This window comes from Podarcis erhardii (assembly GCF_964252035.2).
Source record: "Podarcis erhardii genome assembly, chromosome: 6".
Taxonomy (NCBI): domain Eukaryota; kingdom Metazoa; phylum Chordata; class Lepidosauria; order Squamata; family Lacertidae; genus Podarcis; species Podarcis erhardii.
Genome location: NC_138510.1, coordinates 43,269,109 through 43,281,657, shown reverse-complemented (window position 1 = coordinate 43,281,657; position 12,549 = coordinate 43,269,109). Strand labels below are relative to the sequence as shown.

Below are 12,549 nucleotides of genomic sequence, written 5' to 3'. Positions count from 1 at the left end.
CCTGGCTCTGAGCCTTCTTCCCCTAGGGGTTCCCCATGGGGGTTCCCCAGCTGATGCCTCCTCTGCATCCAGCCAGTCCATGACACCCCCAAAATTTGGAAAACATGTGGTTTAGCTACTTAGACTCAAACCAAATGATGAATAGGCTTCTGAAGAAGCAGGAGGATCTCCTCCTTCTGCTGTGACCAGCTCTCCTCCCCATAGGTCTTCCAGAGCCTGCAGAGGTATGAAGAGGGCGTAGGAGAGTCAGACAAGGTGTCAGAGTCTCAGATTGCTTAGGAAGGACCAGGGGGAGGAGACGACTTAGAGAGCTTTGGGATAAAGAGTTAATTCTACTCAGTGGCGTAGCGTGGGTTGTCAGCACCCGGGGCAAGGCAGTGAGAGAGAGTGAGCGAGCCAGGTAGGGGCAGAGAGCTGCGAGTGCGAGTGCGCCCCCCCCGATGTTGCGCCCGGTGCGGCCGGCCCCCCTGCACCCCCCACGCTACACCACTGATTCTACTGACACCTTGTGAGTTATTGCTGACCTGTTCCTGACACCTACCCTGACAGTGGGTGTTGAATAGGCTTAGTTTTTGAAACCAGGCAGAACTGTCTCCCCCTTTATAGTTCATAGCTGCAAGAACCATTAGTTGCATCCTTTTGGCTGTGAAGTTTTAGTGACAAAGTCTAGGATCCATTTACGACTTTGCCACTCTGCTCTGTGTTTGTGTTCTTAAAATTAGTTCCAGTGAGTTCTCTCTATTCCAGTTCTTATGTCGTATGCTTGAAATAACTACAACATAGCAGGCCAAAGCTACCAGATAATGAATGCCTTTATTAGAGATTAACTCTTGATTTCCTTACCCAGAATTAGATGCCTTTCTTGGAAACTCTGTTTTCACAATGTTAAAGTACTTGTGTAGTCTATGCCATAAGCAAGGCTTGGGGAGGCTTCCATTGGTGTGAATCCTGTGCATTTTAGCCATTTCATGGGCTACTAGCCTAAAATAAATCACAAAAGTAGAGTTGTTCAGTGGCCACACACTGCTTTTAATGGAAGCTATGGCAGCCTCTAGAAAACAGCAAAACTTGCAGCCAAATACCCACTTAAAATCCAGTCTGGCGTGTGAATTCAACTTAATGTAATTTGGTATCTTAACTTTAAAAGTGCTCCATGGTTTTCCCTGCTAGAAATCTAAAATGTTTCTACCGAATCCCCTGTAAATTGGAGCAGCTTCAAACATCATTTACTCCCCTTAACCCACCTTCAATATATATAAAATGGTAGAACATAGTCTACCACAGCCTTCCTAAACCTTGTGCCCTCCAGATGTTGCTGGACAACATATGCCATCATCCCTGACCACTGTCTGAGGCTGATGGGAGCTGTGGTCCAAAACATTTGGAAGGCATCAAATTGGCGAAGGCTAGTCTAGTGACTTCTCAGAAACAGAACACTGAGTTGGAGCCAGACCTAGTCATGCTGATAGCAGTGGCGTAGGAAGGGGGATATGGGGTGTGTGGTCCGTCCCATGTGTCATCACTGAGGGTTGTGTGTGTGACAAAATGGCTGAAATATGTGCCTGGCGTGCCTGGTCCATGGGGTCACGAAGAGTTGGACACGACTAAACAACAACAATGTGTTTTTAAAATATTTTTTAAAAAATTGGGCTCATGACACTTTAAAAAAAAAAAAAAATAATAACTCCCGCACCCACTGTACCCCCCTTCCTATGCCACTGGTAGTTAGGTGAGGCGGGGGGCACTGGGCACCACACCACGGTGCCTGCAGCATGCCTGAGCCACGTGTCTCTCCTTAGGGGGAGGCAGTGGGCAGATTGCCTGCAAGCTCCATGTTGCTTTTTTGAGCAGCGTGGAGCTTTCGTCTGCCCACCGCCTCAGCCACCCTACAGCTGAGAGGAGGCTGCGGAGAGGCTCCACGCAGCGTTCCCTGCCTTGGCTCGTCCCACCCCCTTGGGTGGCTCGCTCCGCCCCCGGCTGCAGGACGCACACGCAGCACCGGGCACCTGAGCAGCTAGCTATGCCACTGGCTGAGAGTAGGCCTATTGAAATCAATGCGTCTTCAGTTAGTTGTGACTATCAACTCCTATTGATTTCCATGGGGCTGCTCTAAGCATGAATAAGCCTGGCTCCAACCCACTGTAGCACAGGGCCACAACAACAAAGATTTCACTTTTCTTTCTTTTCTTTTTTTTGTGAAAGAAGAGCACGCTCAAGTTTACGGTAAGATTTGTAGTTCCATTCCTAGGGAATAATGAACAAAGGGTGCCTTTCACATATTAACAATTCTCCTCCGGTTAAGCTATCACAGGAATTCTACTGACTGCTTATTCTGTTTTCAAACATGCTGCTACCTCTAAGCCTAGATTGTGGGCAACTGAGGCTCTGCGCTATTGGTTCACTGTCAAACTGGATAATCCATGATACAATTAGACATTACACCACTTACCTACCGATAGGGGATCTGTACAGTGAAAAGACATACCTCTTGTGGTCTATAAACCATGTGAAATTGCCATTAACATGGCTCAAACTGACAGTAATTTCCCTGATGCCTTCAGTCTTCTTTGCCTGCCAGTGGAGTTGCATTTCTTATTAAATGGAGGCAAAGTGGGAGAATGATTCTTGGTTCCCAAAGTGTGCAATTCCCTAGATTTCTGTTGATTCTAAATCTACAAAAGTCCAATCACCTTCTGGATACAGGACTTTGCTGAATGTGTCAAGCAGGGGAAGTTTCTTGCTCTGCTGGCTCTGGCTTACTATACTTCCAGGAAACTCAGCAAGAAAATGTAAGTTCCCTTTCACCATTCATTGATGTTCAGCATAGCCACACTGTGACAGCTATGTGAGAAAAAACAGGATGCTACTACATCATAGAATTATTATTTCCCCCCTGGTCCTCTCCTCTGCCTGTGAGGTCAGCCAAAGGACACAAAACTCATGATGTGTCACAGATTTCTCTCTGGTCAAGGCTACTGCCAGATCTTGTGTTCCTTCAATAGAAAGACCTACCTCTGGCCACAACTAGTCTGGTCAGTGACCCAGGCTTGTAGTTTAGTTCTCCTAGATGAACTACAAGCTGTAAACCTTAGAATAAACCCTGGTAGCAGCTCATGGTTGGAAAGCTAAGCCACAAGACTGGGTTTGGGTAATATGTTAAACCAAACCATGACTCATTACAGCAGCAGAACAACTTGGGAGGAGCCAAGCACCCACAAAACTCTTCGTATGTCCACCAAGTGTAGGAACTCCTTCTGACAGAGAAGCAACAGGCCTCTGTTTAGAGTAGGAAATACATAACCCCCCACTTCCCATTCCACACACACACCTGAATATATTTGGCTGTCGTATATGTTCTGGTCCCAAGGCCTTCCCTGGCATGAACTCATAGCAATAGCCATTTTCGAAGGTGCAATAGAGACTAGGGGCACAGCTGTGGTCTTGAAGCACTTGGAAATTCCTCAGCTCATTAGCACGGTCCACAATAAGCTCTGTCTTCCTGCCATAGACCCTCACCAGGACTGCATCCCCCATGTTCTCAGCTGTGAAGCAAGCCATGAGCTTGTTGGTGATGCCTTCAGTGAAGAGCTGAGTGAGGAATAGATAGAGAGGAAGTGGTTAGGTCATGGTGTAGCAGTGTCTAGAGGGGTAGCTGTGTTGGTCTATGGCAGCAACAACGACAAAGGGGTGGCACCGTAAAGACTAACCATATTTATTATGACACAATTTTTGGTGGCCCAGAGTCCGTTTCATTACAGCACCAAGCGTAATTCTTAACAAAATAATAAACGAACCCAATCCTGACATTGCAAATGCACTAGCACAAATATTTAGTCGGATACTACCCACCATGAAAAGAAAACCTATTAATAGCCTATAATACTAAATAAAAAGGCCAAGTATTGTTCTTATTTTTATTAAGTATTATTATTTTCTAGGAATAGGAATAAAGTACAGATTCCATGTTTTGTGAAGAATGACACTTGTGTTTGCTTTGCCAAAAGTGCATGGAAAGAATATGTAGCTCTCAGTTTCACATGTCCTTGATATCTAGAAATTGTTTGCGGAGCCACAGATTCTGAAACAAATAATACTACTGATCATCTATTTAGAAGTGGGGCAAGTGGTACAACAGACATATCCTTCCAAACATGGCCATTGCTGTTGTTTACCGGGATGGGGCTTGGAATGGAGCAGGACAGTGGTGAGGATCAGGGCAGTGCAATTGCACCAGCAGAGCCACCACCATCAATGTGGCAGCCCTGCCAAGGCAACTGTGTGGCCACCCCATGACACCAGTTGCTTCTTCAACTTTGCTTGGTTCCACCATTCAAAAGTTCTCCCTGTATGTCTTGTCTTTCCACAATTGTGTGCATTTGATCCTCAAGCTCTGAGTAGATAGAATAAAATTCAAAATGAAGCAATTACCAATTTTCTATGATGTCGTTTCATTAGGTATTTCCTTAAATTTCACTTTCTAAGCAAGTTCACCTCCATATGAAATGAAATAAAATAAAATAAAATGCAGTGCAAAACAGTCTTGTGAAATCTCAAACCTGTATGGATAGGTATGGTATTAGGAAGATGACCATATCTTGAAACCATGGCAATATATGCCACAGGACAGCTCATTTACACTATTCATCAGCAAGCATCTTGTTCAGGTTGTGTGCTGGAAACCAACACAGTGTAATAATGGTTATTAAGAGTTTTGAATTAAGACCAGGGACAGCAAGGTTCAAATCCCCACTTAGCTAGGCAACCTTACACCAGTCTCTCTCTCTCATCTTTCTCTGCTGTACCAAACTCACAGGGTTGTTGTGAGGATAAAATGGGAGAGAGGAAGATAAAAAATAGCTAAATGCAAAGGGTAGTGGGAAGAGAGAAATCAGGTTGGCAGGGCTGAGCCACAGTAAGAGGCATATTTGTGATGTGAACTCTTTGGCATAAGGAATCTATCTTAGATACTTTTTAGTATGCATGAGAGTCAGCAAAGGAGCTGCTGTACGAAAAGGGTGGAAATGAGATGCTGATGTCACATGCTTGAGTAGTGCTGTAGTACCAGATGAAAGAAAAGATGGATTTTAGGATATCGCAGTGAGGAGCAGTTGTACTCTGATGACAACAGAGATGATGCAAGTGTAATTTTAATATTATAACTGGGTGGACCAATTAAAAAATGATAAATAGGTTCAAAAGACTTGTAATCCAGCTTGGTTTTAGAAGGCACCAAGGCTTACTGCATCTGAGCATCAATTTAGATTAAGTTCCTATGCTGGGAAAAGAAAAGTGGATCCACGAAGAAGCCAGATTTCATAACCACTCTGCATATGCCCAGTCACTTTCCCCCCTTGCCCAGGCACTGCATTATGCCAGTGCTGAGTGGACTGTCCTAATAGCTCACAAGAAGTACAAACTGGGACTGTGGACATCTCTGTTTGACCTGCATGAGGGAAATCTCTGCAAAAGCAGAATTGTGGTCATGAAGGATTATTTTAAACAACCCTTGGGATACAAGCTCCATGAAATAATGGTGGGAAAGCAAAGCTGTGCAATGTAAAGAAAAAAGAAAAAAGTGCCTAAGTTGTGAGGAAAGCATCACTGTAGGGCAGGCAGCCTGGTGTCTTCCAGATGTTCCCAGTCAGCTTGGTCAGGGATGATGGGAGTTGTAGTCTAAAACATTTGGAGGGCAGCAGCTAGGGGAAGGAGAGGGTGGAGAGTAAATCATGTGTGTGTATGCTTTATGGTTTGAATTGATACTGACATTATAAATAAAATAGTTAACAACTACGGAAGCTTTTGTTTGTACTACCTCTAAATTTTATTTCCCTGAAGCACCAAAAGCCATTGGTCAGCAGCTCACCTGGAGCACAGGTGCGCCACCTGGCCATGCCCTCACTGCCCCTGAACAATGTAAAGACTGGTCACAGTCATCTTCCAGGGAATAAGGAGTGTGCAGCCAAACAAAGGACATCCAACTGCTTTGGACTTTCTTCTACTTATTATTATTTTTAAGTCAAGTGGCACAAAAATTACATTTGATAAATAAACTTCCAACACTCAGGGGACTGCAGTAGGATAAAGGTTGATGTGACTTAATAAGATCTGGGGCACTTGGGAAGGATGTGTTTACTACTTAAGAGCCATGCCGAAGAGGGTAGAAGGAGCCCAAGGGTAATTGCATTTGGTTTATTTTTATTGCATGCCACCTTGAGGATCATTTTGAATTGAAATGAAAGAATGGATTAACTGGTGGAACACTTGACAGCAGTGCAAATGCCTCCCCAATTCAGAGAAACACCCCTGAATTAGCACAACAAGTTTAATACTGAACAACTTAGGACCCAAAGACATAAACAAGCTGTGAGATGTGTGGCGTTGGGAGGGCCTGATCAATGGAGATGTCTCTGATGAGGACGCGTCCCTCGTTGCTTTGACGGCTCCTCACAGATGGACAGAGGGTTTTGTTTTGCCTTCTCCCTGGCGCTTGGCTGCCTGCCTCAGCATATGGAATTCTCCCTTTTCCCAGGCTCAAAAAACAAGCTCTTGGACTTGTGTGTGCCCTCTGTGCTCCTTTGTACATGCTCATGAGGTCATTTCTAACAGGGCAGCATTAGATCCTCAGTACCTTCAGCACATCTATACATGCATCTGCTTTAGCCTTAGTGAACTGTGCACAGGGATCTGGGTTTACCTTGATCCAAGCTCATAAAGGTTTGACTTGTTTTCATATCCTGCCTGGGCCCAGTCAGTCCTCAGACGCACAATATATGAAAAAGCTGCTTGTGTCCTCTCCACATCCCAGGATGCTAAGAAACAGGCAAGGCTTCAGCGAGGAGAAGGGAGCTGGGCTAAATTGGGAAGACCTTAAGTCTGATCATTATTGGGAAGCAGTGGCAGTTTCTATCTAAAAAGATCAGGGTGGAGGAAGGGGAGAGCAGTTCCTTGCCAAAAGAATGCCTCAAGCAGCCACCTCTCCATATATTTTTGCAACTGTATTTCTATGTGACCTCCATGCTGATGACATGAACTTTGGTTGTGCTTTCAATTTTTATTCTTTATTTTTGCTATAAAGCTTATGGAGGATATTTCCTGTGGACCTTAATAGGATTACTGGCACTTATCCCCACAACACTTTCCTGTGAATTTTAGCTGCTTAATGGTTAATCCTCAATAACCCTCTGCAAATAGGACCCACTTCGTTGTGTAACCTGCACCCTTCCCCTCCCCCCCATATCTTTAGGGTCCTCGCTGGTGCCATAGCACCTGGCCAGATCTGGAGAAGTGGGCCTAGCATACTGTACCACCCATGGCAGTGGTATGAGCGATGGCCGGAAGGGCAAGCAGAGGGAGGGACTTTTGCAAACCTGTTCCTCCTCCCAAGCTTGATGAAGCAAGCACTGTGGTCAGTCAGAGATGCGGGTAAGTAGAAGCAGAAGGCTGGTTCCATACTGCTTTCCCCAAGATGAGGGAGTGGGCAAAACCTTTTCCCAGCAACCCAAAACTATGCAGCAGCTTGCAGCAGAGGCACTCCTCCAGTCTGTTCAACATATCCTAGGTGTGACGAGGCGAGATCATGGGTAACATCCAATGCACTCTTTCCATCAGCACCAAGATTTACACTTGTGCAATAGAACTTCCCCTCTCCTCCCCCTGCATGTGCCTCCTGCCCTCTCCAAATCTGCCTCAGAGGGTTTGGGAGCAACCCCAGAACAGATTTAGGGGACATCAAGAGGGAGGAAAGGGGAGAAAGTTCCATTGTGCAAGCATAAATCCTTGTGCTAAGGGAACAAGTTGCCTAGCACTGCTTTGGATGTCAGGATCTGGGTGTTCTATGTATACAGGTATGTCAAGCACAAAGCTCAAATTACGGAGGAAAATACAGGAAATATCGTCAAGCTCCATTTGCTAATTTCAGCCAAAGTAAGGCTCCCTTGTAGCTTTCCAAAACAGTCCCTAAGAGGACTGTCACATAAGGTAAGGGGGTTGGGCTCCTATGCCCCTTCCCCTATAAACTGAGCAACCCTATAACATACAGACGGAATCTCTGCCCCAGAGAACTTGCAGCCTCATTTGAAGCCTCATTCTTTCCCGGCTGTTTGCGGATGACCTTTACCATTCATTTCCACACAGCTTTTTCTGTTTGATTACACTTGACAATTTATAAATTTGTAATGATCCTTCTGTCACTGACTCCCCACACTTCCTGGGAATCTGCTTGCTGAAGGCACCTGGCCAAATTGGGCATGCAAACAAATATAACAGATCTGTCTCTCTTCCTTTCAAACCCACGTTATCCTTTCCATTTGTGGGAACCCTCCAAACACACATTTGAGGTTACCTTATCCTTTTTGAGGGGTGCACCTGGCCAAATTGGGCATGCAAACAAATATAACAGATCTGTCTCTCTTCCTTTCAAACCCACGTTATCCTTTCCATTTGTGGGAACCCTCCAAACACACATTTGAGGTTACCTTATCCTTTTTGAGGGGTGCACAGAGAAGGGAATGGCCTGCACAGATTGCCTTTGCGCCCTTTATGGATGGAATTGGTCTCATTGCGCTCTTTCACCAACACGGGGCTAAATATTAGGTGGCAATGCAACTGTTTGGGGGTCTGAATTGAGAGGAAACTACTGCTGACAGAGTGATGCCAACCTGCCAAATGGGCAGGAGGGCAGAAAGCGTGTCAGTGGTATTCCTACCAGTGGAGACTAGCAAAAGGCCCCCAAATGGACAGGGTGTGACTTAGCCAACCTAAGATTGGTTTGATCCCAAGCTCTCACAGCCTGCACCAACCACCACAGGGCCTGATTACTGTGCCAGTCTGGAGCTGGCACTGGGATCAGGCTCAATCTGCCTGCGCCCCCCTTCTGACGCCATAAGTGGCTGGGGCTGCAGCTGCAGTGCTTCCTCTGCTGCCCTGCAGAGCCTCAGAGGCAGTAATAGTAAATCTGGATGTCTGCACCCATTTGCATCTTGGTGAACTTTCTTTTAATTGGTATTTATTTCCTTCCTTTATTTATACCCCGCTTCTCCTCCAAGGAGCAGAAGGAAGCAGCCACAGCTCCTACTAGCTCCATTTCCTCCCTCACAACAACCTTGAGAGGTAGGCTAAGCTGAGGGACAGGGACTGGTTCAAGGTTACCCCAGTGGATTTCATGGTCGGGTGGAGATTTGAACCGTGGGCTTCCTAACCACTATACTACACTGGTTCTCTAATCAGCTCCCTCAACAGTGGTGTAGCAAAGCAAGGATGAAACCCCAGCGCTCATTACACAGAGTGGATGATGATGTCGCCTCCTGGAGTGCTATTTGCCAATCCTCTGTATGTCAAATATATAAGCTTTTCTCAAACAGAAAGCCACCAAACAAGCCCTCAGCAAAGGAAAAGGTTAGCACTAAGTTCATATGCAAACCATAGTCTTAGAATGGGTGGGGCTGTGAGGGCTGCAATGAAGAGCAACTGCATGTCAGAATCTGCCATGAAACCGCTAGCAAAATTATGTCAAAAAGGCGGAAAACCAAAAAACACATGACCCAATTTCTTTTTGATATTATATTGGGGCAGGAAGCCAGAGTGACAGTTAAGATCTCTTTCCAGTCAGATGCATGAAAGTTAGCAGGGACATCCTGGAAGTCTGCAATGACCTGGTCCAGGATATGAAACTGTTCAGATACAAATGCTCATGTCATTTGCAAAGTGGGCATGATTCACATAAACACACACAATTCTTCTTCAGCTCAGATTACAATATACAAAGGTTGTGTCTCTCCCAGCCCCATGGCATTGTGAATGCAGTAACAACAACAGCCCATGTCCCAAGTATATTGGGAAATGGAGGCCTCTCAGCAAGACTTGCAGCTTATGACCATTGCCACCAGGTAGATTGAAAGGGAAGGGCTAGCGGGGCAGAACTCAGGGACTCAGGGAGTGTTTGTGTGTGGGGGGGATTTTTTACATTTCTGGAACTGAGCTGGGAAATGCCTCAATTGGCTAGCCACAATTCCAAAGTGTGTTTGCCTGCCACTACTTGAAAGATAGAAAGCAAAGTGCTGAATATTGCTTATTTTATTTATTGCCTTTATATCCCACCTTTCCTCCAAGGAGCGCAGCCTCACAACAACCCTGTAAGGTTGGTTAAGCTGAGAGACAGTGAGTAGCACAAGATAACCCAGTGAGCTTTAGGGCTAAGTGGGGATTTGAAGTTTGGTCCCCCAGGTCCTGGAAACACAATACTCTAACCACTACATGGCACTGGCTCTCACTCTTCTGCCTCACCCTTGGGCAGAAAGAGTTTGGCAGAAAGATCCTCCCTTACACTACACAAGGGAATACTGAATAGCTGCTAATTTTCTTCTCAGCAGAAAGGCAAAGCAAAGAGGAACAGAGTTTCTCTGTACCTCATTGAAGCGGGGGTACAACCATGACATTCAACTACACTTCAGGAATATGGGAATAAACTCCTGTTCTTTTGAAAAGACAGGTGCAAACACACTTTGAAGTACGTAAACTCCTTGCCTAAGAGATTGGGGGATGATCAAAGCCCTCATGAAAGCACACCAGAGCATGATGTTAGTGAGGTATTGCCCTGCTTCTTCAGAAGGTGTGTCAAATGAAATGAACACAGCTTTACCATTTTCACCAGAGCAGATTGCCCAGCACCCCAATTTTATTCAGGGAAAGTGATGGGAGTCACTAGGTTCACCTGAACAAAGTTGCACTTGTGGACATGGAGGAAGCATGCACCATTATATTCTTTGAGCCAGGGACTGTATGTTCCCCTGAGCACCAACAGAGCATAAACAGGGAATGGTAGGGTAAATATTTTTCCACCTGGAAAAAAATACAAAACCAGTGCATGGCTACCTATGAATATTTTTGGAAGCTAAATGTTTGCATTACAATATAGGCTGGCATGAACTCCAGTGGAATTCCTTCAGGAATTTTATTCTATACAGACTCTCCTGTTGGGGGGAATCTCAAAGCTGTTAAAGGGCCAGGCAGCTCCTTGGAATCTTGTTTCCTTTGGAAGGACAGGAAATGCTTCTTGCAGGAATCCCATTTGAGTTCATCTTAGCCTATATTGTAATGCAAATGGAAGCTTGCTAAATGTTTATACCTAGCCATGCCCTGGGGCTCTGTAGGATTGTCTTTTCCACCTATGGAGTCATGCCCCACAACTGGGAAACAGGGCAATTCATTCCATTTCTGAATTACAGATGTGAAAACTGAGTCAGAAATTCCTTGGCCTGGGCAGACACAGACAGAGACTGCCAGATCTCTCTGCTCCAAGCACGGGATGCACCCACTGCCTCTCACTAAGTGGTCTTCAAGGCTCAAAGCAAGAAAGCAATGCTGAGTATGGGGAGTGTCACCTGGGGATCAATTCATTATAACCACTCAGAGCATTTTTTGAGGGGCATGGGAAGTTCCACCTTGTGTTTAGAAACCTGGAAGGGCAGAATGACAGGTTCAAGACTGCAGCCTTGGGATCCATGTGGATTAAGCGCCTCCTTCGGTACTCCCAACTATTGACAAGGATTCTAATTCTTGCTTGACCCAGAACCATGCACGGAAAGGGTGAGGTGACTATAATAAGGCAGCATTGGGGTGGTTCTGGCAAGGGCTAACCTCCATCAAATGATCTTGTTACCCATAAGGAAGAACAATGCCGGCTCCATCCTACTACCGAATGGTTCTCATCCCCAAAGCAGCCTCGACCTGTTGAATGTTCCAAATTCAGGCTGGGGGCTGAAGCGCCCTTTGTGCCAAGCCTCCCGCCCCAGACGCCCCTCCTGGATGACTCCCCTCCAAACCCAAGCGTCACACCCCCAGCTACCCCGAGGAGAGAGAGTGTTTGGGTTTCTTTCTTTCTTTCTTTGGCCAGAAAACTCCGTGCTCTTCTGGCGTTCGGTACCTTGGTCTTAACTCGCTCGGTCTCCCATTGTGGTCTCAGCTTTCGGATCAGCTGCAGAGCCCCCGGCAGGACGTTGGTCTCATCCACCGCAATGCCGACACGCTGGATGGCCCGGTAGCTGGTGGAGACGCGCGGCGGCGGTGGTGGTGGCGGCGGCTGCTGCTTCTGCTGCTCGTCCTCGTCCACTCCTTCCTCCATGCCCCGGAGGCAGCCCGGCCACAGCGCGGCTCTCTTCAGGTGCGCGGCGGTGGCGGCGGGCGAGTTGGGAAAGCGGAAGGAAGGCGAGCGCAGCCTGCGCCAGCAACTCCACCCCCTCCGCGACTGGAGGAGGCCGGCGAGGGAGCCCATGTGGAGGAGCTGGGAAGGGGCTGGCCGGGGAGGAGCCGGCCCCGCTCGGAATCCATGAGTCACTCGCCCGCCCGCTCCGCCCCCCGCTCCGGGGTCGGAGTGGAACAGCCGGCGCGGCCCGTATTGTGATGTCACAAGGAGGGGGTCGTTCGCCAGCTCGAGCCGGGGAGAGATGCATTGGCCAGGGCAAGGGAGCAGGAGCGCGCCTCCTCCAAGGATGCTGCTGCGGATGCTGCAATCAGCATCAGCATCCCGCCAGGTAAGGTGCCAGGTGGGGCTCC

The 12,549-nt window shown here is 46.9% G+C and overlaps 1 protein-coding gene across 4 annotated transcripts in view; it reads right to left on the bottom strand.

The window, feature by feature from the left end:
• The window catches only part of ETNK2 (ethanolamine kinase 2), a 26,075-nt gene extending 13,553 nt beyond the window's left edge, over positions 1-12,522 (bottom strand). For 3 of the 4 annotated variants that reach the window (XM_081866344.1, XM_081866346.1, XM_081866347.1), the window contains exons 1-3: positions 11,921-12,522; positions 3,329-3,588; positions 844-981 (exon numbers count right to left, since the gene is read on the bottom strand). In XM_081866344.1, the coding sequence (XP_081722470.1) occupies positions 844-981; positions 3,329-3,588; positions 11,921-12,268 (746 nt within the window). In that variant the 5' untranslated portion in view covers positions 12,269-12,522. The remainder of the gene's footprint in view (positions 1-843; positions 982-3,328; positions 3,589-11,920) is intronic. The other variant, XM_081866345.1, reaches the window with a different exon arrangement.
• Between the last annotated feature and the right edge of the window lie 27 nt (positions 12,523-12,549).